At 34.1% G+C, this 21,320-nt stretch overlaps 1 protein-coding gene across 1 annotated transcript; it reads right to left on the minus strand.

Annotated features, from left to right (window-relative positions):
* Positions 1 to 4,524: 4,524 nt before the first annotated feature.
* Positions 4,525 to 5,608, minus strand: LOC103938523. The gene is made up of 2 exons (XM_009348533.3): positions 5,496 to 5,608; positions 4,525 to 5,360 (listed from the first exon to the last, which is right to left on the minus strand). The coding sequence occupies exons 1-2, from the start codon at positions 5,553 to 5,555 to the stop codon at positions 4,767 to 4,769; spliced, it is 654 nt and encodes a 217-aa protein (XP_009346808.2). The 5' UTR covers positions 5,556 to 5,608; the 3' UTR covers positions 4,525 to 4,766.
* Between the last annotated feature and the right edge of the window lie 15,712 nt (positions 5,609 to 21,320).

Below are 21,320 nucleotides of genomic sequence, written 5' to 3' on the forward strand. Positions count from 1 at the left end.
ATTAACAGCTACAAGTACAGATACAAGTACAAAATTAACAGCTACAAGATAGAAATTAATACCAAATTGAAACCAATCAATCCCCATTTTAGATGGTTAGTAGACCTGTCAAAGGTGGGCACTTTTTCTTCTCCGGAGGCGGTTTAAAATCCAACTGTGGTCGAGGCTCAAACAGCTTCAAAAGGTTGGTTGTTAGCCCAGTGGGGTGGCTCTGCCCAATCTGCAAACGAAATGGTGCAAAGAAAAGCATTTTAGGAGTAGTGTGTTGAGGATAAAAAAATGGTGCAAATAAAGGCATCCAATCCCCTAATAGAATGACACCTCAATAGTTGGAACACACCTCACGACTAGCAAAGTAGTTGAAAGATGATTTACCAATACCAGAAAAATATTATGCATAAGTACAAAATTCATAACCCGAAAAATCATGAAACCTAGCAATGTAATGTAAGAAGAAAATACAACAAAATGTCACATAATTGGATATGAAGCACGAGGATGGACTAGTCAGAGATAGAACGACAATTAGAATAAATATTTTCATCATAAAATTGAAATTCTGGAAGGCCCTTTCCAGTTACAACAGCAAAACCTCCAACTAAAACCCTAATATTCTCATCTCTCTTGTCTCTTACTTCCATATATATTTTTCTTAATTATAAACACTATACAAATTGGATTCAATATCGAATTGTGTTGTAATGAAAATTGTAGAAAACCCAACATTTCCTACAACAATCGAACAAATATCATAACGTTATGATTCTCAACAATTTCTATCCTAAGCCATAGGCCCAATAATAACACCCCAAAAAATAAAATAAAATAAAATCTCCAAATTAACATAGATATGACAAAATCAAAGTGACAACATCAGGCAATTTCCAACAATTCACAGAAACCCTAGATAAAATATTCCCATTTTGCCATTGGGTTTTAGGGAAATGGAGAAATCGATAGAGAGAATGAGAGAGATTGGGATTTACCGGCCGGCACAGTCCTTGAGAAGCTGCTCGGTCTTCTTTCACTTTTTGACAAACTTTCCAAGCTCCACCTCCTCAGTCTTGCACTGCATCTTCACCACCTTCCTGGTCAAGCATTGATCATTGTCCAATCTAGGAAGGCTACGGGAGAGGATGAGGAGGAAGGCTACGGAGTGAGAGAGAGGGCAAAATGAGCGAGAGGGAAGAGAGACCGGTTGTGGGGGAAAATTTTGTCAAAATTTGGAAAAAAAATTAAAAAAAGTGCCTATTAACGACAATTGCACCGCCAAATTTTAACAAATTGTGCGACGAAGGTAGGCGTCACGCAAAGTGGTTTTGCGCAACGATCAGGTTGTGGCGTCGCACAAGTTATATTTAAAAAAAAATTATAAAATTTATTGAATTTGTCACTTTATTCCCTTTAAATTCAATTTTTTTTACATAAAACCCACAACAATATATTTTTCTAACAAAAACCCAATCCGAACTACAATAATAAATTTAAAGCTACTTAATAAATATACATACCATTCAATTTCTTATGTGTTATACATACAAAATAAATAAATTTAAAGCAACTTAATAAATATATATACCATTAAACTTGATGGGATACACATTCTACAAAATTAGTTTCAACAATCCAACCGTCAGACTTGTTTGTATATACTTCGAGATCACATACACCAAAAATCGCAAAAAACAAACATTCAGAGATCAAGTAACGAGACAAAACTTTTTGACGGTTATAAACGAAAAATCACAATTTAACGGTTATTTTAACTCTAATTTTGATGATTTTTTACAGCCACACTCCTTGACCTTATATGAATACAATGAATGAACTCGATCTTCAATTTAAAATTTATACACTAGTGGATAGCACAAAATCTAAGTATAAATAAACTCTTTAAGTGTTAGTGAATCTATTGTTTTGATGGGATACACATTCTACGAAACTAATTTCAACGATCCAACCGTCAAACTTATTTGTATATACTTCGAGATCACATACACCAAAAATCGTAAAAAAACAAACATTCAGAGATCAAGTAACAGGATAAAACTTTTCGACGATTATAAACGAAAAATCACAATTTAACGGCTATTTAAACTCCGATTTTGATAATTTTTTACAACTACACTCCTTGACCCTATATGAATACAATGAATGAACTCGATCTTCAATTAAAATATTTACACTGGTGGATACCACAAGATCTTATGTTATACTTAATGAAAGTATAAATAAACCCTTGAAAGTATAAATAAACCCTTGAGTGTTAGTGAATCTATTGTTTTGATGGGATACACATTCTACGAAACTAGTTTCAATGATCCAACCGTCAAACATGTTTGTATATACTTCGAGATCGCAATGCCAAAAATCGCAAAAAGCAAACATTTAAAGATCAAGTAACGAGATAAAACTTTTCGACGGTTATGAACAAAAAATCACAATTTAACGGTTATTTTAACTCCGATTTTGATGATTTTTTACAGCTACACTCCTTAATCCTACATGAATACAACGAAGTAATTTGATCGTCAATTTAAAATATTTACACAAGTGGATACCATAAAATCTTATGTTATACCACAAAGTCATTGACTTTGTGCAATGAAGGTGTTCATTCGTCTTGCAAAACAATTTTGCGCGACAAAGACTGCCGTCGCGCAAAGTTCTGTTGCACAAAATGCCTTTGCGTGACGTTTTGTTGTTACCATTGCGCAAACATACTTTGTGCGATACAATTTGCTCTGTCACACAAGTATGTTTTTGTACTAGTCTCACCCTTTTTAATAGGTAAAATTAATAAAGATTACTTCAAAAATTAAATCTCACAAAACTCCACCATTACCAAAAAAGGGCATAGCAAGTAGGCAAAGGTACATATACAAAAATCTCACATGCAATATGAAGAAAATACCTTCAAATTCATATGCAAAAATCTTGTACAAAACAAATTTAATAGTTTTAGTTTGAATTCTCAATTCAAAGTTACATATACAAAATCAAATCGCTTATCAGATAGGAATAGATCGAGGAAGGGAGAGGATTGGAGAAGGTTTTGAAGAAGGATGGGGGAGCAAGGTAGCTGCTGCAACTGGTTTGCAGTTTCTGCCTCCCAAACTGATTAAGTGATTTTAAAAAAGTCGTTGACTTTGCACGATGGAGACTAGTGGCTAGCAAAACAGCTTTGCGCGACGCAAGTACACCTACGTCACACAAAGTTGGGAAAAAAGCAGTAAAGCATTCTTAGTTTGGCGCCAAAATCTTGCGTGACGCACAAAATGTCGCGCAAACGGTCTTTGTGCAACGGCACTTTGCAACACAAAGACTGGCATTGCGCAACGCTGTTTTGAGCGACATAGGTACACCTGCGTCACACAAAGCTGTTTAGCGCGACGCCGGTCTTCGTCATGCAAAGTGCCGCTACGCAAAGGCCGTTTGCGCGACGAAATTTGCTCTGTCACGCAAGTTGTCGTCGTGCAAACATGTTTTTGTACTAGTGCTAGTTGAAATTAGTACCATAAAATCATATGATTATTTATTTTTTATGTAATATTATATAATAATCAATATAAAAGGACAACAATAGAACATACACAATTCTTGAAATCATAATCCTAACCGACAACTTCAAGGATCATATAAATATTTAACCTATTAAATAAATCAAGAATAAGTAAATAAAACGATTTTGGTACATTCATGGGAAAATTGTAATGAAAAGTAAGGAATTGCGGAGATAGGATTTAATTGTGAACTAAAAAAAAAATTCTTTTTCTTATATTGAGTATGAAGTACAGAGAATGAAACTAGTTTATTATTTTTTAACATAAAAAGTATTATTTATTACCTATCCTCTACTAAATATACATGAAATAATAACATGTATTGGAATAGAGTGAGCTATATAGGCTACATGCATTAACATAAGCCATTAAGCATGAGTAGTGCTATTCACACACCCTTACTAATTTTTTGTCATCAATCTTCATCAATTCATTCGATCCGAAGGCCAAAAATTGATAGGGATGTATGAGAAATAACTATGGGTGTGTAGATAGCACTACACAGTCTACACTTACAAAAAACCTCCCTAGGCTATAGCCCACCTTAGCCTTGTGGGTGGCTCTGCCGGTGGTTGCAACTTAGTCAAATCTTTCAACCAACTTGTAAATTGGAACAATTTTTATGAGATAATTGTTATTGGCACTCCAAAAATCTGATTATACAGGCCTCATAAGTGTATTTTTCTTTCTACATATGGTAAGTTTAGAATGCAAAATGAAAATTTTGGAATGTCAATAACAATTCTCATTCCATGAATGATCAGCATGCAAGTTGGATGAGGCAAAATTAACATTCTGCTCTTGCAATAGTTTGAGGCACGTGATACAAAGTGTAATTTAGTGTTTTTGTTAATTTTTCCGCAATATGTGTACACCTATATATGAGGCATATCTCTTTAATCACATGATATGTATATACTGTACATAATTGTCATGAAATATATATACTTCCGATTACACTTCAAACTTTCCCGTGTTTGAGGCATACTCTCGTTGAACAAATAGCATTTGGATTATTAATTTGAATTAGTATTTAGTCTCTTGTTTTTCTTTTCTTTTTCTTTTTATGAAAGCACATATGCATATATGACTTTTTTATGATAATACATATGTTCAACTTATTACATTTATACACAAACTAGCTGGCTAGCTAGTGATCATCTCTATCTAGACATCTCTTTTAAAAATCTTAGCATGAAACTCTCACTCCCGAAACAAGTGCTCCTCCCCTGATCGATGATCAATATGCTTGATCCAACGGCTAGGACCCTTCTTATTTGACTCCACAACATTTCCACCTCCGGCTCCATAGCCTATATGAGCAATATCCAACCCCTTCCCAACAGGCAAAAACACTGTCCTCACAACTCGTGTCCCCTTCTCAACCGCACCATGCCATTTGAACCCAGAAACGTTCCTTTGACACGCATTTTTGCATGCAAATACTGCCCCTTTAGGGCTCACCTTAGCCCTCCTCAAAACCCTAGCAAAGTCCCTCCCTTTGCAATCCACCACCAGAAAATCCACACCCGCCCCTGTTGCCGCCTCAGCCTCCCCGACCACCACTTCTGGCATAACCCCCGCGTTTCTTGTGGCATTTACGTACTCCGATCTTGAAATTTCGTCTGGAACTATGCACACATGTCGTCCGCGCGTGTGGCGGGCTGCCATGGCGAGGCCGAGACTCGTGGCTATTGGATCACCCTGGGACCACGACTCCACGATTAGCTTCGCATCCCAGCCGGCTGCCATGGCAGACAGAAGCTCCGGAACCCCAGATTCTCTCAACTTCTCACACTGAAAGATTCATAAACAAGAAAGTAAAGTAATTAATTAATAATATTAATGAGATGAAAATTATACAATAATAACATAATCACAAGATCTTGTTGATAATTAGGCTTTTGGTTCAGATTGCAGGTATTTACTTACTGATTTCACAGTGTCTATGTAAGCCTTTGAAGCAGTTTCTGGAGACCAAATGAGCTTCATTTCCTCTCTCTCTGTGGATGGTTTTAGAGAGAGAATGATGATAGGAGGAGGGAGACTAAATTCTAATGGGAATACATAGTCAAGGTGTTTGAGTTATATAAGTAAAATGGTTCTGTCTACAAAGCTAAGCGTTGACATTTGAGCACATATGCATGACATTAAATACAAATGAACTGTTGTAGAGAGTCATCTGTGTTGGAGAACAATTCAGAAATAAACAAAAATAACAGAAATAAACAGAACTTGAAATTCTAATATTTTATTTACCAAATATACTTGATATGCAGAATGAAATTATACAATAAATACATAAACTAATATAAAATATCAATGATACTAACTTGATTACAGAAGGTAGAGGCTAGCGTAAAAGCTATGTCCTTCAAACAGTATTTTCGTCCCACTCTTGTGCTTGTGGTTCTACAACGTCTGCTCGACCAGGATACAACTACCAAATTCTACAACCCGCACTGGATTATAGAACTCTAGTGAATTGCTTTGTGTGTTTACTCTCTGGAGATTTTGTACAGAAGATAAGGAGAAAGAAAAGATAATTACCACTTGGATACTGTGATTGCAAATATATAGGCTGTTTCACACCCTTTCAAATACCTGTTCAGTGTATTTGAAAGCACACAACTTTTTCTAGTAGCTGTGTCTTTTAATCAAAAAGTACAACTCTTTCCAATAGCTGTGTCTTTTAATCAAAAAGTACAACTCTTTCTAATAGTTGTGTCTTTTAATCAAAACGTTTTTTAATTAATAAATTAATTAAAAAACTTAATCCGAAAATTAAAATTAATGAATCTGATTAATTTTAAATTCCAAGGCCCCAAGGCCCTTGTCTTGATTAATTAATATTAATTGTATTTAGGCTATATTATATTCAAGCCTAATCCACACAACCATAAGGCCCAAGCCTTCAATCCATTTCCAAATGGTCCAAGTTCTAATTACTAAGAAAAGGGAATAAGCCTATATAAAGGCTAGTGAAAAATACTATTGACCAATGTGGGACAAAAGGGTCTCAAACTCCAACAATCTAGACGTGTATTCATCTTAGCCCACCAAGACTATAAATTCTTGTTTTTTTTTTTTTGGTCGAAGAAAGTAGAAATTCATTGATAATCACTTTAGCAAAAAGTTGGTATCTGCTGATGCTCTAATCTCTGTCTCTCTTCCCTCCCCGCACGTTATACGTTTGCCACGTCATCACTTAACGGTTTACTTAACAGATTTTCTAATAGATATATGAAATTGAAATAAAATGATAAGTAAATGTATGAAATCGAAATGTTTTAAAGATGTTATAAGGAATTGAAATTGATCCTAAACCTGAGAGGGTAAAATATAATTTACCCTTTATTTTATGTAAAGATGAGAGAGAGAGGGGGAGCGGAGAGAGAAGCGGGAGCGGAGAGAGAGAGGGTTGGTGGGTGGACACGGAAGCACGCGTTGCCGGTGCAAGGAGGTGCAGTCGTATGGGGCCGTGGGTCCATCAAGGTTGCTGCCCATGTTAAATTTTATGATAAGACTCACACGAGTGAGTTTCACCTCAAAATATCCGAACTTGAATTCTTATCTAATGGAACTTAATATATCATCCAAAATTATATGATCAATAGAAAATTCTTAACTAATGGAACTCGAATTCTTCTCCACCTTATTACCTATATAAAAGGGATGCTTGAATAACGTAGTTTGTCTGTATACCGATTATACAAAAGAGTAACAAAAACAGTTTTTAAGGTTAATGATGTTTAAAAATAAGGTGAAATCAAGTTCATATATAATAAATGGATGATTGCTCTAGAAATGTCGACACAATTCAAATTTGATGGGCTACTTGGAAGCTTGAGATTATTTATTCGTGTAACTAGCTATAGTTAGCATATGCTATATGTTTATATATAAACAAATCATTTTCCATGATTAACTCCTTCGTTTACCTAATCAAATGCATGTATATTTTCACCTTTATTAAGAAGACTTTAAATATCGATGGTACTTGTGGATAAAACCTAAGAAAACTTGTATATAAATCCTTAGTTATAAGTAAAGCAATCTAGCCGTAGTTAAGCTTATCCCTGATTAGAACTGGTACTCCTTTTGATTTATGCATCTTGAAAATGACATATAATTAAGAATCTCACATTAAAAAAAAATTGATAAAACTATAAATGATTTTATATTTAACGGTTTCACTTTTACATACATCGAGGCCATTTTTATAAATTTTCACACTTGCTGAATTTTTTAAGTGGTTAAATTAAGAACGATATCTCAAATTTTAACCTAATATCATGGCAAGTTGGTTGAGTAGTGAAAAAAGTACAAAAAAAAAAAAAAAAAAAAAAGGGAAAAAAAAAGATTTATATTGAAATAAAACCCTAAACCCACTAGTACGTGCATATTAAATTAGATAAGGATTGTCTGCCCTCCTATTTCTGATGCTCTTCCGTGCCCTCCTGTTTTGTATGGTCACGGTTAAGCCACGACAACATTTTATATTTTTTTTTATAGAGATAATAAGACAAAAATGAATAGTAATATAAAATATTGACGTGGCTTAACCGTGACCATACAAACAGAAGAACACGGGAGTACACCGGAAGTGGGAGAGCAGACAATCCTTGTCCTATTAAATTAGAGCATCTTCAAAGGAGATGTCAAATTTTAAACATTAAAATTATATTTGATGGATTATATGACAATATAACAATTTGTATAATATTTTGGTCCATCCGATATGTTAAATAATAATGTCATTTAATAAATTTTTTTTTATCCTTTTGTCGGATCTAATGATTGAGGCAACCAATCAAATACTTGAAAAACCTATTATTGATTTATTAAAAGGAAGTTTTAACGAAAAACCCACGGTACTGTTCACTTTAACGAAAAACCATATTTTTACACTAAAAATTCAATCCTAGTATTATTCACTTTACCCTTTATTTTGTCCTTATCATTAAAACTCAAAGTTTTCAAGCATTTTCATTAATTTTCTTTTATTAAAAACTCATTTAACAAAATTTCTTACTAATTAATGTTATGTTATTGCACAATGCATATATAAATAATTAAGAGGCGTTGTTAACTAATACCGTACAATTGTCAACTCAAACGGTGGTACTTGACACATGACTGTCATGTCGAAGATAAGAGATTCATATTTGTGCTGATGTGGCTGTCACATTTATGTCACATTACAAAACAAATAATTTTTTATACATTTAAAATATAATAATATTTACCCTATTTAAATAAAAATAAAATAAAAAAAACTATACAAACCCCGAAACCCCCTCACCCATTTCTCCATCTCCTCCCTCTTCACCTCCCATCCCTTCCCTCTCCCCAGACCCACTCCTCCGTCTCCACCCCTCTGGGGAAGCAAGTTGCTGGCAGTGAAATCAGATCCATACTCTTGGTTACCAGGATTGAACTGCTTCTTGTCCGGCGTTGTTTGCCTGTAAAATCCTTCAAGCCCTATCTCTAGTAGATGCTGATTGTCAATGGACTTAACGTGTCCAGCCATTTCTTTCACCCATTGCTGTACAGATTAATGCTTAGTTAAGGTCCACTAAACCATATTTTACAACCAAAAAAAAATTGAAAAGCAAAACATAAATGTAAAAATACAAAATTGGAGAGAGAAGGGATGGGAGGTGAAGAGGGAGGAGATGGAGAAATGGGTGAGGGGGTTTCGGGGTTTGTATAGTTTTTATTTTTTTATTTATTTTATTTTATTTAAATAGAGTAAATATTATTATATTTTAAATGTACAAAAAAATATTTTTTTTATCACGTGATACAAATGTGGCAGCTACATCAGTATAAATGTGGATCCTATATTTGTCACGTTATCACTTAATAAATTTTCTAACTGATATATAAAATTGAAATAAAATGATAAGTAAATGTATGAAATTGAAATGTTTTAAAGATTTTGTAAGAAATTGAAATGTTTTTGTAAGAAATTGAAATTGACCCCAAACATGAGAGGGTAAAATGTAATTTATCCTAAAATAAACTAGCATTTGCATTGAGAAGGAGAAAGGGGGAGAGAGAGAGAGAGAGAGAGAGAGAGAGAACGTGGGAGGAGTGAGAGGGTTTTGTTTTTGGTTTTTTTTGTTATTTTAATGTTAGAAGTATTTTAACATCACCTGTAAGTGATACTTCAATAAAAATAGTAAAATTTGGACATGTGAAATTACATTATTGCCATTATTTTATTTTTATTTTTTTTGTGATAGAAGACTAATTAATATTTTCATCATCTTTTAGTTGACAAATAGGATTTCATTAATTAATAGAAATTATACGTAACTCAAAATAATTATAATTACTTGTTTACCCTTATTATATATGTTTCTTTTTCTTTCCTTTTACTAATTAAGGATATATAGCTAATGAAACATGGACATATAAGATGACTTCACATAGGACATATATATAATTAAGGAATTGGTTTGTTACAATTCGAATCTTTGAAATAAAAGTCCATTGGCATGTTTTCATCTAATGAGATCATGTACGATTGTTATAATCAAGGTCCCTTGTCTCACACTGCTAATTGATTTGTTTTGTGTGTTTAAGAAGAAGTATACCTCAAATTATCACCCAGGCATATCATATATGTGTGTGCACGCGCGCGCGCGCATATGTATATTTTGTCGATATATATGTATAGATTACATGCATGTCACATCCCATATGCAATTAATTAAATAGATATTCTTATTCTACGAGAGAGATGTAGAAAATATACAATCGGTGTGCCTTTGTGATCATACCATGACTAAGCCGAATTGTTTTAGATTTTTAATTTTGATGCAACTGCGATTTTTTTAATACATAACAAGGCAACTTGCTTGATAAAAAAAATTAAAAGAAAAAAAACAAGGCAACTTGCATAAATTTGTCGAGGGGGACAGATCATGACATTGTATTATACTTCATCTCATAAGTCAGTACTTTCAACTTGCCATAGAAAAAATCTGTGTGACGACGAAGAATATTTTTTATCCAAATATAGTGTTGAAGATAACAAAATCATTGATATGTATAAAATTGGTGATGTAAATGATAGATAGTACATGTTATTTTATCTTAAGTTTATTACATATATATAGAGTGACGGTAATGTTTTTGTCCTTTTAGTTTGATATTTATGCTTGGTAGTTTATAGAACTCACTAGACTTTGTTGGTTTTGGTTTTTCTCTAAAGAAAAGTTACTTCATTTTAGTTTTCATCTTGGTGTTGTGAATTTCTTTTAGATCTATGTGTAAATAAGAGGTAGAGTTGTTTGATTTGCTAGATCTACTTCTTGATGTTTTAGGGTCATGGCGACGATTAAAAGATGCGGTTAGATCCATGATAATCGTATTCCATGTCCCCATATGTTTTGAGAGTTTTTCTACTCACATGACCGCCATGTAACACGAGATATAGCAATTTTATTGATTCTTGTAATCTTGTAGTTCTAGTTGAGCTCAACTTCCGATGAAGTTCTTGAAATTTACTTATTGTTTTGTGATTGGTCATATTTTATTGTAAATGCAAGAACCATTCTGGGACTGAATTCTAAATATGTACTTTCTAATGTATTTGTTCACTTAATGCAATATCATACTTTCTTGGAAGAAAGTAAAATGTAGAGATATATATGAACCATTTCAATGGTCTAAGTGTACGGCATCGAGATTCCAGGTCATGAGTACATGTATACTTATCTGTAGAGTGTAATGCTAGCTAGATTGAACTGAATTGTCAACCAAATATGTTTATTAGAAAGTAAATAGCTACACATCTAAGAAAACATATAAAAACCACTTAAAAACACAATTAGCTTGTTTAGATTATACATGGTCCTGCTGGGATATTTGTGCCGGGGGATTCTGAAGTTGTCAACTAATTAAATATAGGTTTAAGTATAGTAAATGCCACTTCACTGATATGCAAGTGTGCAGCTAATTAATATACTACTGGAAATACATATAAGAATCGAAACGAAGTGAGTTCAGCATGTTTTCTTGTGTTTGTCCCGGCTCCCGGCTCCCGGCTCCTGCCTTGTAAGTCAATTCAGTTGGAAAATTGCAACTGAAAGTTGTATATATGGATCACTAGAGGTAAGCACAGGCCGATTCGGTTCATTTTCCCTTTAAAATTGAGAATCGGACTGAAAAATATTAATAAGTTCGATTTAAGATAGATGGGTTTTATGTGCGAGCGGTTCTATACTTTGTGTACCATGTTCTGTTTATAGAACGGTCTGGCTTGATTTTTAAGTGGAAAAACTGAGAAATGAACCGATCTAGACCAGAGGTATAGTTATTCACCGGTTTGTTGGTTGAGTGTCCACCCCAATCACTTGTGATGAAAGGTTTATTACCATGTTAAACAACACTGCGTATAGCCACTTAATAATATATTCTTCTTCACTTATAAGTGAGAGGTTTTAGATTCGATTCTCATCAAAGACGAATTTGAATCATCTTATTATTAGCCCTTTATGAGGCTAGACCCAACCCTTCCTTCTTAGTGAAGATAATATCGTTTGTTATTCCAAAAAAAAAAAAAACACTATGTATATACCCTAAAAACTGAAGCTGTGAACAATTAGAACAAACAAATGCAGATCGTTATATAGAACGTTCTATATAATGTGCGTGTTGTATGGCCAAAAAAACCTGTAAGCCAATAATTAGGTTTGAATCTCGTGAATGACGAATTTGATACCGAATTGTGTGGTTTAGCCGAACTCCCTCCTCTTCATAGTATAAAATATATCATTGTGCTGTATATAAACAACAACAACAAAGCCTTATCCTACTAAGTAGATTCGGCTATATAAATTCTAGAATGTTATTACGCTCGATTTTGTGTCATGTCTTCTGTTAGATCCAAATAGTCAAATAAATCGTTGCACTGAAAAAAAATTTAAGGCATCCATCCCGCACCCATTATATCACTTTTTCTTGCTCTCTCTAAAATAATACCAGTTCATTCGTCATGGCAACATAACAGACAAGTTGTTGCCTTCGCCTGCATCATGCTTCAAAGCAAAAGGATCAAATCCCATACATCTATTTGGTTTGGTTCACACAGCTGATAGCATGCATATGTTTTTGCTTGATTGACCAAACCCAACTCAGTATCAAATTTCAGATCTAACAAGTCCACATCCGAGGCCTTTCTTTTTAATTTAAAGTATAATTCATCAAGATATCCGGAATATTTAGTTCATGTCACCTTTAAGACCTAAAACATTGTTTTTTTATTTAAATTTTCTTCCCAGTTTTTTAGTGTAAATTTAGGCTCCTAATTGTTGAATAATTGTTTTACTGTTTTAGGCTCGTTCTTTTCATTAATATCTTTGAAATTATTTATGTATAGATTATCTTAATATAATTTTATGAACATTTAAACATACGAAATTTCGCCCGAGGTAACCCTCTACAACACACATCAACATCTGTATATACACACCAAACACATTCCAAGCATGAGACAACTTAAAGAGGTTCATTTTTAGGGGTTGGATATAAATTTAGGATGTTTGATCAATTTCTTTTAGACCTCTCCATCGAAGATCGGAGATGATCTTATATTTTGTTTTACAACGTGGAAGGAAAATTTCGACCATGGGTCTCTTTAAAACCCTAATTTGCAACTCCAATTCGCATCAAATGAACCAAGCATATGCAATTTAGGCTAGTTATGAAAGTAAGATGGTCAGATATAATTTGTAAAACGGTATGAAATAGAAGCATTCCTCCAAGAATGAACCAACTGCTCGTACACAGGAAGAAACATAAGGGACATTGCATGTGCTTATAAGATGTTAGGCTACTCTTCATATTGCCAATTGATTTTATAGTAGAATTTTAACTTTCTTCATGGTATCACCAGGTTTTCCAGTGTGTGAAGTCCGCCCCAACGGTTATACGTGCTCCATGTCACTCTATTTGTATTGTTTAAGTGCTAGGCTTAAAAAATTGTCACATGTAAGAGGGCATGTTCAGAGTATTAATCCTACATCGAGAAAATGCAAGACATTACTTACGCTTATAAAAGGTTTGGCTACTCTCCATATTTTTAATTAGTTTTATAATGGAACATAAACTTTCAGAGTATCATACCATTGAACTTCGATCAGAATGTGATGTTGCATGAGCTGTCATGGAGGTGTTAGCATTTGTTCAATCTTTAAACAAAAATGAGCAGAAACCGAAGATTCCAAATTCCCTCACCTTTGGGTAGATTGGATTTGGAAGAGCCAGTCATTTTTTTATTTTATTTTATTTTTAAGAAACGATATTATCTACTTTAAGAGGAAGAGAAGTGAATTTAACCTCACGATAAGATAATAATAATATGGTTCAAATTCGTCTTTGATGAAAATCGAATTTAAAACCTTTCACTTATATATAAAAAAGAAAAAAATACTACTAAATTATAGTATTAAGTGGGGAGTCAGCCATTTAAATATTCATTTCATTATATGTTTCTTCAGACTGACGACAATAAGCATTCACAGGCACCCTTTATAGCAACTCCAGCGTTGGAGCCCTCCCCCTGGCAATGCACTATTCAATCCACCTAATGAACAGTAACTGCCCTTAATGAACAGTAAATAGCCCTGGCAATAGAATTTGCATCTCCACCGTTACACTTCAATCGCCCTGGCAATAGGCAATAAAATATTAGTATTTTTTTTATTTATAAAATAATACAAAATAATTTTAATTGTAATATCGGATAAGATTTTTAATCGTTCTCGTTGCGCCACGTGTCATTATCCGAAGTATTATTCAATAATACAAAATAATTTTATTTGTAATTTCGGATAAAATTTTTAATCGTTGTCGTTACGCCACTTGTCATAAAATCCGAAAAGACAATTATTGGGGATGGATTTCCGATAAATTTTTTAATCGTACTCGTTATACCACATGTCATTATCTTAGTATATGTAATTCTTAGTATGTTTATGTTTATGTTTATGTAATTTTTTTATGTTTATGTTTATGTAATTCTTAGTATATGTAATTTTTTTATGTTTATGTTTATGTAATTCTTAGTATATGTAATTCTTATTATGTTTATGTTTATGTAATTCTTAGTATATGTAATTCTTAGTATGTTTATGTAATTTTTTTATGTTTATGTTTATGTAATTCTTAGTATATGTAATTTTTTTTATGTAATTCTTAGTATAAATAACTTACCAAATTAATTTGAATAAATATTCAAGAAATTGGAAACAACGTAAATAATACAAACAATAAATAATAAATTACAACCCAAAGTGATTGGAAAATTATGGGCTCCGATTACAAAAAGTACTCTATTCATCATCACTTAACCAATTTGTGGTGCTAGGATGATCTTCTCTTGCGGTGCTAGAACCACCTTGGCTTGCTATCGTTTCTCTTGCATACTTCCTTCGCACCACGTCCGCTTTCTCTGACTTCCAAAAAAATTTAGAATTTGGAGACTTCCCTTCTAAAGACATGTTCATAATCTCATGATCTTGTTGAGCCCATCTTTCTTCTCTAACATGTTCCCTTTCTTGCCTAAGTAGCTCTTTTTCTCTCTCATTAGCATAAAATTCTCTCTCAACAACTGCTGCTTTTGCTGCCTCTCTAGCCTTATCAGCCTCATCTTTCGCCATTTCCCTCGCCAAAGTCAATTCACCTTGGCGAGTAAGTTCTTCCATGAACTTTGCATAATCATTCTTGGAAGCACCCCCTTTTCTCTTTGAAGCCTTCTTACCTTGAGGCCTAATTGGATAACGGGTCGAACCCGATGCTTGTTCAGGGAGGGGCGTTTCGGGCACTTCTTCTGCATCATCTTCATGAACATGATCGGGTGTAGAGTGTAGAGGGGTGCTGTTCATGTGCACTTCTAGACCGACTGGCACAACTCTAAATTTAGGACAATCTTTGACAATATTCCAACACTCCCACCAGTTGAATGATTTATTTTTGCTTTTGGTTTTGGCAGCGTACCAAGCTTGTGCTTGAAGTTCCTACACAATAAAAATAAGTAACAAATAAATAATTATAATGAAAATAAGTAACAAATAAATGATACAAACAACATAATTATAATGTAAGTCGGTAACAAATAAATAATACAAGCCATAAATAATAAATTAGGTAGGTAACAAATAAATAATACAAACAATAAATAATAAATTAAGTAGGTAACAAATAAATAATACAAACAATAAATAATAAATTATGATGGTAACAAATAAATAATACAAACAATAAATAATAAATTTTGTATGTAACAAATAAATAATACAAATAATAAATAATATATTATGTAGGTAACAAATAAATAATACAAACAAATAATTATAATGTAAATTTGGGTATCAAATAAATAATATATTGTTACCTGATCCGAGTAATTTTCCCCACTTCGAATATTACTACTAGCTTGTGCCAAGGCGTCTCTCCACGTACTAAACGATTGGCTAAGTAATTTCCAACGACTGGATATCGATTCTTTGGTTCTTTTCCCACCAATTTTCTCAAGAAAATTGGTATGAATAAGACTCCACATTTCTCGCAACTGCATTTCATTACCCGTAAGCGAACTATGAGTAACTTCAACCCAGCTAGTACACAACGCAACATCTTCAATAAGCGACCAATTCGTACCTGCACCAGTGGTCATTTTTGACACATCCCGACCGAGATCAGGGCATGCTGGCCGTCACGTGGACCCATCCTGGGAGTTCTCGTGTGAGTTCCCAAAAACAAAACCGTGAGGGCGTGGTCGGGGCCCAAAGCGGACAATATCGTGCTACGGTGGTGGATCGGGCCCGGGTTGTGGTGGGGGCCCGGGCCGGGATGTGACAATTTTGTTGGAAAAAATGGATTCAAACTTTGAGACAAAGAAAGGAATGTGATTGAAAGTAGTTGAGAAAATATGAAATTGTTGTGTAAGGTAGATGATAATGAGAATGTATTTATAGAAAAGTAAAAACAATTTTTTTCAGATTTTTCAGATTCTTTTTTGAATTTTTTTGAATTTTTTACAATTTTTTTTAAATTTTTATTCAATTAATTAATCTCTGCCGTTGGATATAAAAAAATTTGAATTCCAACACTCCAGATTGTGCCACGTGTCACAACGGTAACTTTTCTTAATTTTAAAACTATTTTTTCTTTTTTTTTTATTTATAAAGAATATTAATATCCACCGTTGATCTCAGATCGAACGGTGGATATTAAATCTGACTTTTTTTCTTTTTGTTACCGTTGAGATCAAACGGTCCAAATTAAGTGACCGTTGAGATCTAACGGACCGTGGGAAGCCACGTGGCTTCCCAACGGTAACTGACAACCTTTTTCTTTCTTTCTTTTTTTCTGATTTTTGTGTCGGCGACGCGCCCCCACGCGCGGGTGGGGTGCACGCGCCTAACACAAAAAAAATTAAATATTGCGCTGACGCCACCCTGGCGTCAGCCTGACGTCACGTCCACCTCGGACTCTCGGGCTGGCAATCCCCCACGGACCTGGAGCTCGGGCCTCTACCTTGGGTCGGGCTCCAACACGCTGGAGCTGATTCCCTGGCCTTCGGGCCCTTGTTTTCCCCACCGTCCCCCGAGCTAAACCCAACACTGGGCTTGCTCTTTAGCCAAAATTAAATTTGGACCTATGTGTTGCGTGTATCTCGGTCTCACAGATAAATAATAAAATATTGGCATATAACGTAAGAGAACTTTCAACTTTCTAGTCCAATGAAATAAATCCAACATGCTATTTTCTCCATTTTTGGCCACCTAATTCTGGAAAGTCGTGGATATAATTGAATTTAGAGTTTCGAAGAATATTTAGGGTTTAAAAAAAGAATCTCTCTTAATGGGAGGTTATATACCTTTTAACCTTTATATGGGACTATATATTTGTTTATGTTGTAATTTGATTACGCTGATAAATTTATTTTTGTCTTAATTTTTCTAAAGTTAATTTTGAATTTGTTATCTTAAATTTTTCTTATGAACTTTGCAACCTAAAAAATTCAAATTCTTATGAAGTTAGATTTCATTACTTAAGCATTGTTAGATTAGTTCTCTAATCTCAATCTCATATGTTGGTTTGTTTCTACGAAATCAGACATGATAAGATTTGATTTCATAACAACTATGGTATTCAATTGTTTATACTTTCAAATAACAAAATTGTAATGCCTTACAATTCAAGTCTGTTGTTTAGTTATGTTTTCGGTTTAAGTCTCTAAACTACCAATATTAAATTTCATAATTTTTTTTATGTACTTTTCAATCTAGAAAATTAAACACAAAGCACAATATTTTTTTTTCTTAATCAATAAGAAAAAAAATGGTTATTTATTTATGTTTTCTTTGTCACATCCTGGCCCGGGGCGCACCACTTCACGGGCCCGCTCCACCACCGTAGCACTATATTGTCCGCTTTGGGCCCCGACCACGCCCTCACGGTTTTGTTTCTGGGAACTCACACGAGAACTTCCCGATGGGTCACCCATCCTGGGAATGCTCTCGCGCACTACTCGCTTAACTTCTGAGCTCCCATGGAACCCGAAGCCAGTGAGCTCCCAAAAGGCCTCGTGCTAGGTAGGGATGGGAATATACATATAAGGATCACTCCCCTGGACGATGTGGGATGTCACAATCCACCCCCCTTAGGGGCCCAACGTCCTCGTCGGCACACCACGGCCAGGGTGAGGCTCTGATACCAATTTGTCACATCCCGGCCCGGGGCGCACCATTTCCCGGGCCCGCTCCACCACCGTAGCACGATATTATCCGTTTTGGGCTCCGACCACGTCCTCACGGTTTTGTTTCTGGGAACTCACACGAGAACTTCCCGATGGGTCACCCATCCTGGGAATGCTCTCGCGCACTACTCGCTTAACTTTTGAGTTCCCATGGAACCCGAAGCCAGTGAGCTCCCAAAAGGCCTCGTGCTAGGTAGGGATGAGAATATACATATAAGGATCACTCTCCTGGGCGATGTGGGATGTCACATTCTTAATCAAACAAATGGTTAAAAAATAAATCCTTAAAATCATATCTTGGAATTAAAAAAGAGAATTTATCACATATAGCCAAAATTTACACTCCAATTTCATAAATGTCAATTTTAATAAAAACTATCAAATATATCTAAAATTTCACTAGAATAAACCTAATACCCTCGAAGTTAATAACAAACATGACCCTAAATCTAAGCACTGTTAGATAAAATTATGACAATTCCACCTGTTTATGAATGAACCTGAATTCATTTCCAAGAAAACTTGGTATTGTCACCTCACGATCTCATCCCCACCTCCCAATCAATCAGAAATGCTCTTTTGTTTTTTGTTTCTTTTTTTTTTTTTTTTTCATTTTGGTTTTGCAATAAAAATTGAAATTTGTTTGTTTACATGCAATTGTGATAGGCTTTTGACAAAAGGTAAAGCTCCTGATGATCGGTGAACAGATGGCAACATGTCATCCTTGCTCCCTTTAGCCAGACCCTCCTTCAACTTTGCCAATATATTTTCTTTTAATTTGTTAGGTTTTCATGGCATACCGAAGGTATAAGATAAAATTTAATTATTATTTTAATTATTTTAATTGAACATTTCAAATAAATATGAAGGAGAAGGATAAGTGGAGGCCAGAAGGGGAGAGGGTTGTGGCGATGGGTGGTCTGATGACAAGTACGTATTCTTATTGTGAGTTTGAATGAAAGAGAACTCCAACGATTTTAGGTGTAGTGTAATTTGATTTTAATTTTTAGGGCAATTTGGTCTATTTAAGCATGCTTTTTGCTATAATTGATAGTTTTTGTTAAAATTGACATTTATGAAATTAGAGAGTAAATATTGGTTATATATATGAGAAATTCCCATTAAAAATATGGTCAACCCATTTCTAAACTTAAAAAAAAAAAAAAAAAAAAAAAAACCAAGATTGGGCCCTCAGTTTGGTGTGGTCCCAGCCATACAGGGTTAGGTGTAACTTAATTTTTGCTATTTAAGGAATGAAGTTGCTAGCCCATATGATGTATGTAGCTCTATTTTTCGGCCTATTAAGGATGAAATTTTTCACTAAAGCTATGAATGTAGTAGTGTAACATCCCACATTACCTAGGGAAGTGGATCCTGTAAGCCTTATATGTATATTCCCATCTCTATCTAGCACAAGGCCTTTAGGGAGCTCACTGGCTTCGGGTTCCATCGGAACTCCGAAATTAAGCGAGTTCGTGCAAGAGCAATCCTAGGATGGGTGACTGTAAGGGCATGCTACGGTAGAGTCAAGCCCGGGATGTGGTGGGGGCCCGAGCCAAGATGTGACGAGTAACCTCAAGGAGAGTAAAGCCCCTATTGAGGATACTCTTAGGGTTCAAATATCACACTCACAGCTCTGTTACAATACGCCAATTCTAATCTAAATTAAAAGGGTTAGAATGAAATCATAAAAAATATAGAGGAAACTTGATATAAGTCCAATTTTTTGAGCCAATTGTAGGAATAGTCCAGTTTATTAAAATAAGTCCAATTTGTTATATTTAATTATTTAATTATCAATAGTTATCTGTTCCATGATAAGATTTATTATAAAAATCAAATTTCTTCCCAATTATCTCTTTGCTTATTTCTTTTTATTTATCTTTTTGTTATTTCTCGTTCTTCCTCCTACTTTAAACCCCATTTATAGATTTTATTTTTAATTTTTATAATCAACCTATATCACAGGTTAATTATATTTATATACCTATATGACAGATTCTTTTTTTATAATCAACCTGTCACAGATTAATGTGTCTTACTTGTAGGTATGTTATGTTTATTCTACATTTTAATTAGGTTTCATATCTCACGTATAGGTATTATATACATTCATATATTTGTTACTTGAGTTAGAGTAGAATGTTTTGTAGATAAATTTAGGTTAGTATATTAGCTTTTTTGTTATAAGATATTAAATATATTCTTTTGGAGTTGGAAAATGCATAATATTAGAAGATTTTAATTGATTTTTAATATTTTTAGAAAATATAAAATGAGTATAAAAGAAATAAAAACAAATAATTAGATAACTGGACTCACTCCTAAAAACACTCTACATTTTTGGACCTGGATCTAAAAGCCCCAAAAATATATATACTTGAATTTATTATATCTCCAAATGAAAAGATTAAGCATTACTCTGTCTAGAATTACAGCTTAAGTTTCTCCGCACTAGTCTAGGAACCCTTCTCCGCAACCTAACTTAAATTTCTGTATTTTTTAGACCCACGAAAAGTCGTCCGTTCACTCTGAAATTTTGACACGATCTTTCTTGACATGTTAGCTACCAACCCTAAAAATTTCAACATCAAAGGACCCCACTAGCTATAGCTTTTAGATTTTACAGATGTAAGTTGCTTTCCTCAAGTGGGTTGCAACATGTTTAAATTTAAGTAGACGGTGTTATACATTACTATAATTCTCATAAGGGAATTGTTATTAGCATTCCAAAAATCTCATTCTATACTCTAAACTTTCTATATTAGGAAAGAAAAATACACTTATAAGGAATGTAAAATGAAAATTTTGAAGTGCTAATAACACTTCCCTTCTCATAATTCTCAGAGAGGAGTGTTCAAACTTGAATGCGAGAGGACATTCACAGCGCCTCGACCAATTGGCCTAATCCACATATGTGAACATGTTTAATTAGTTCTGCTATGGACTTACTGTTTTCTCCTAAATGGCGCAAAATC

Source organism: the organism of the source record quoted next, unplaced genomic scaffold (genome assembly GCF_019419815.1).
Source record: "Pyrus x bretschneideri cultivar Hongxiangsu unplaced genomic scaffold, Pyrus_bretschneideri_v1 Contig43, whole genome shotgun sequence".
Lineage (NCBI taxonomy): Eukaryota > Viridiplantae > Streptophyta > Magnoliopsida > Rosales > Rosaceae > Pyrus > Pyrus x bretschneideri.

Coding starts and splice junctions, on each gene's coding strand:
- LOC103938523 (XM_009348533.3), bottom strand. CDS start 5,555: ATGAAGCTCATTTGGTCTCCAGAAACTGCTTCAAAGGCTTACATAGAC. Junction 5,361..5,495: donor ACATAGACACTGTGAAATCA/GTAAGTAAATAC, acceptor TGAATCTTTCAG/TGTGAGAAGTTGAGAGAATC.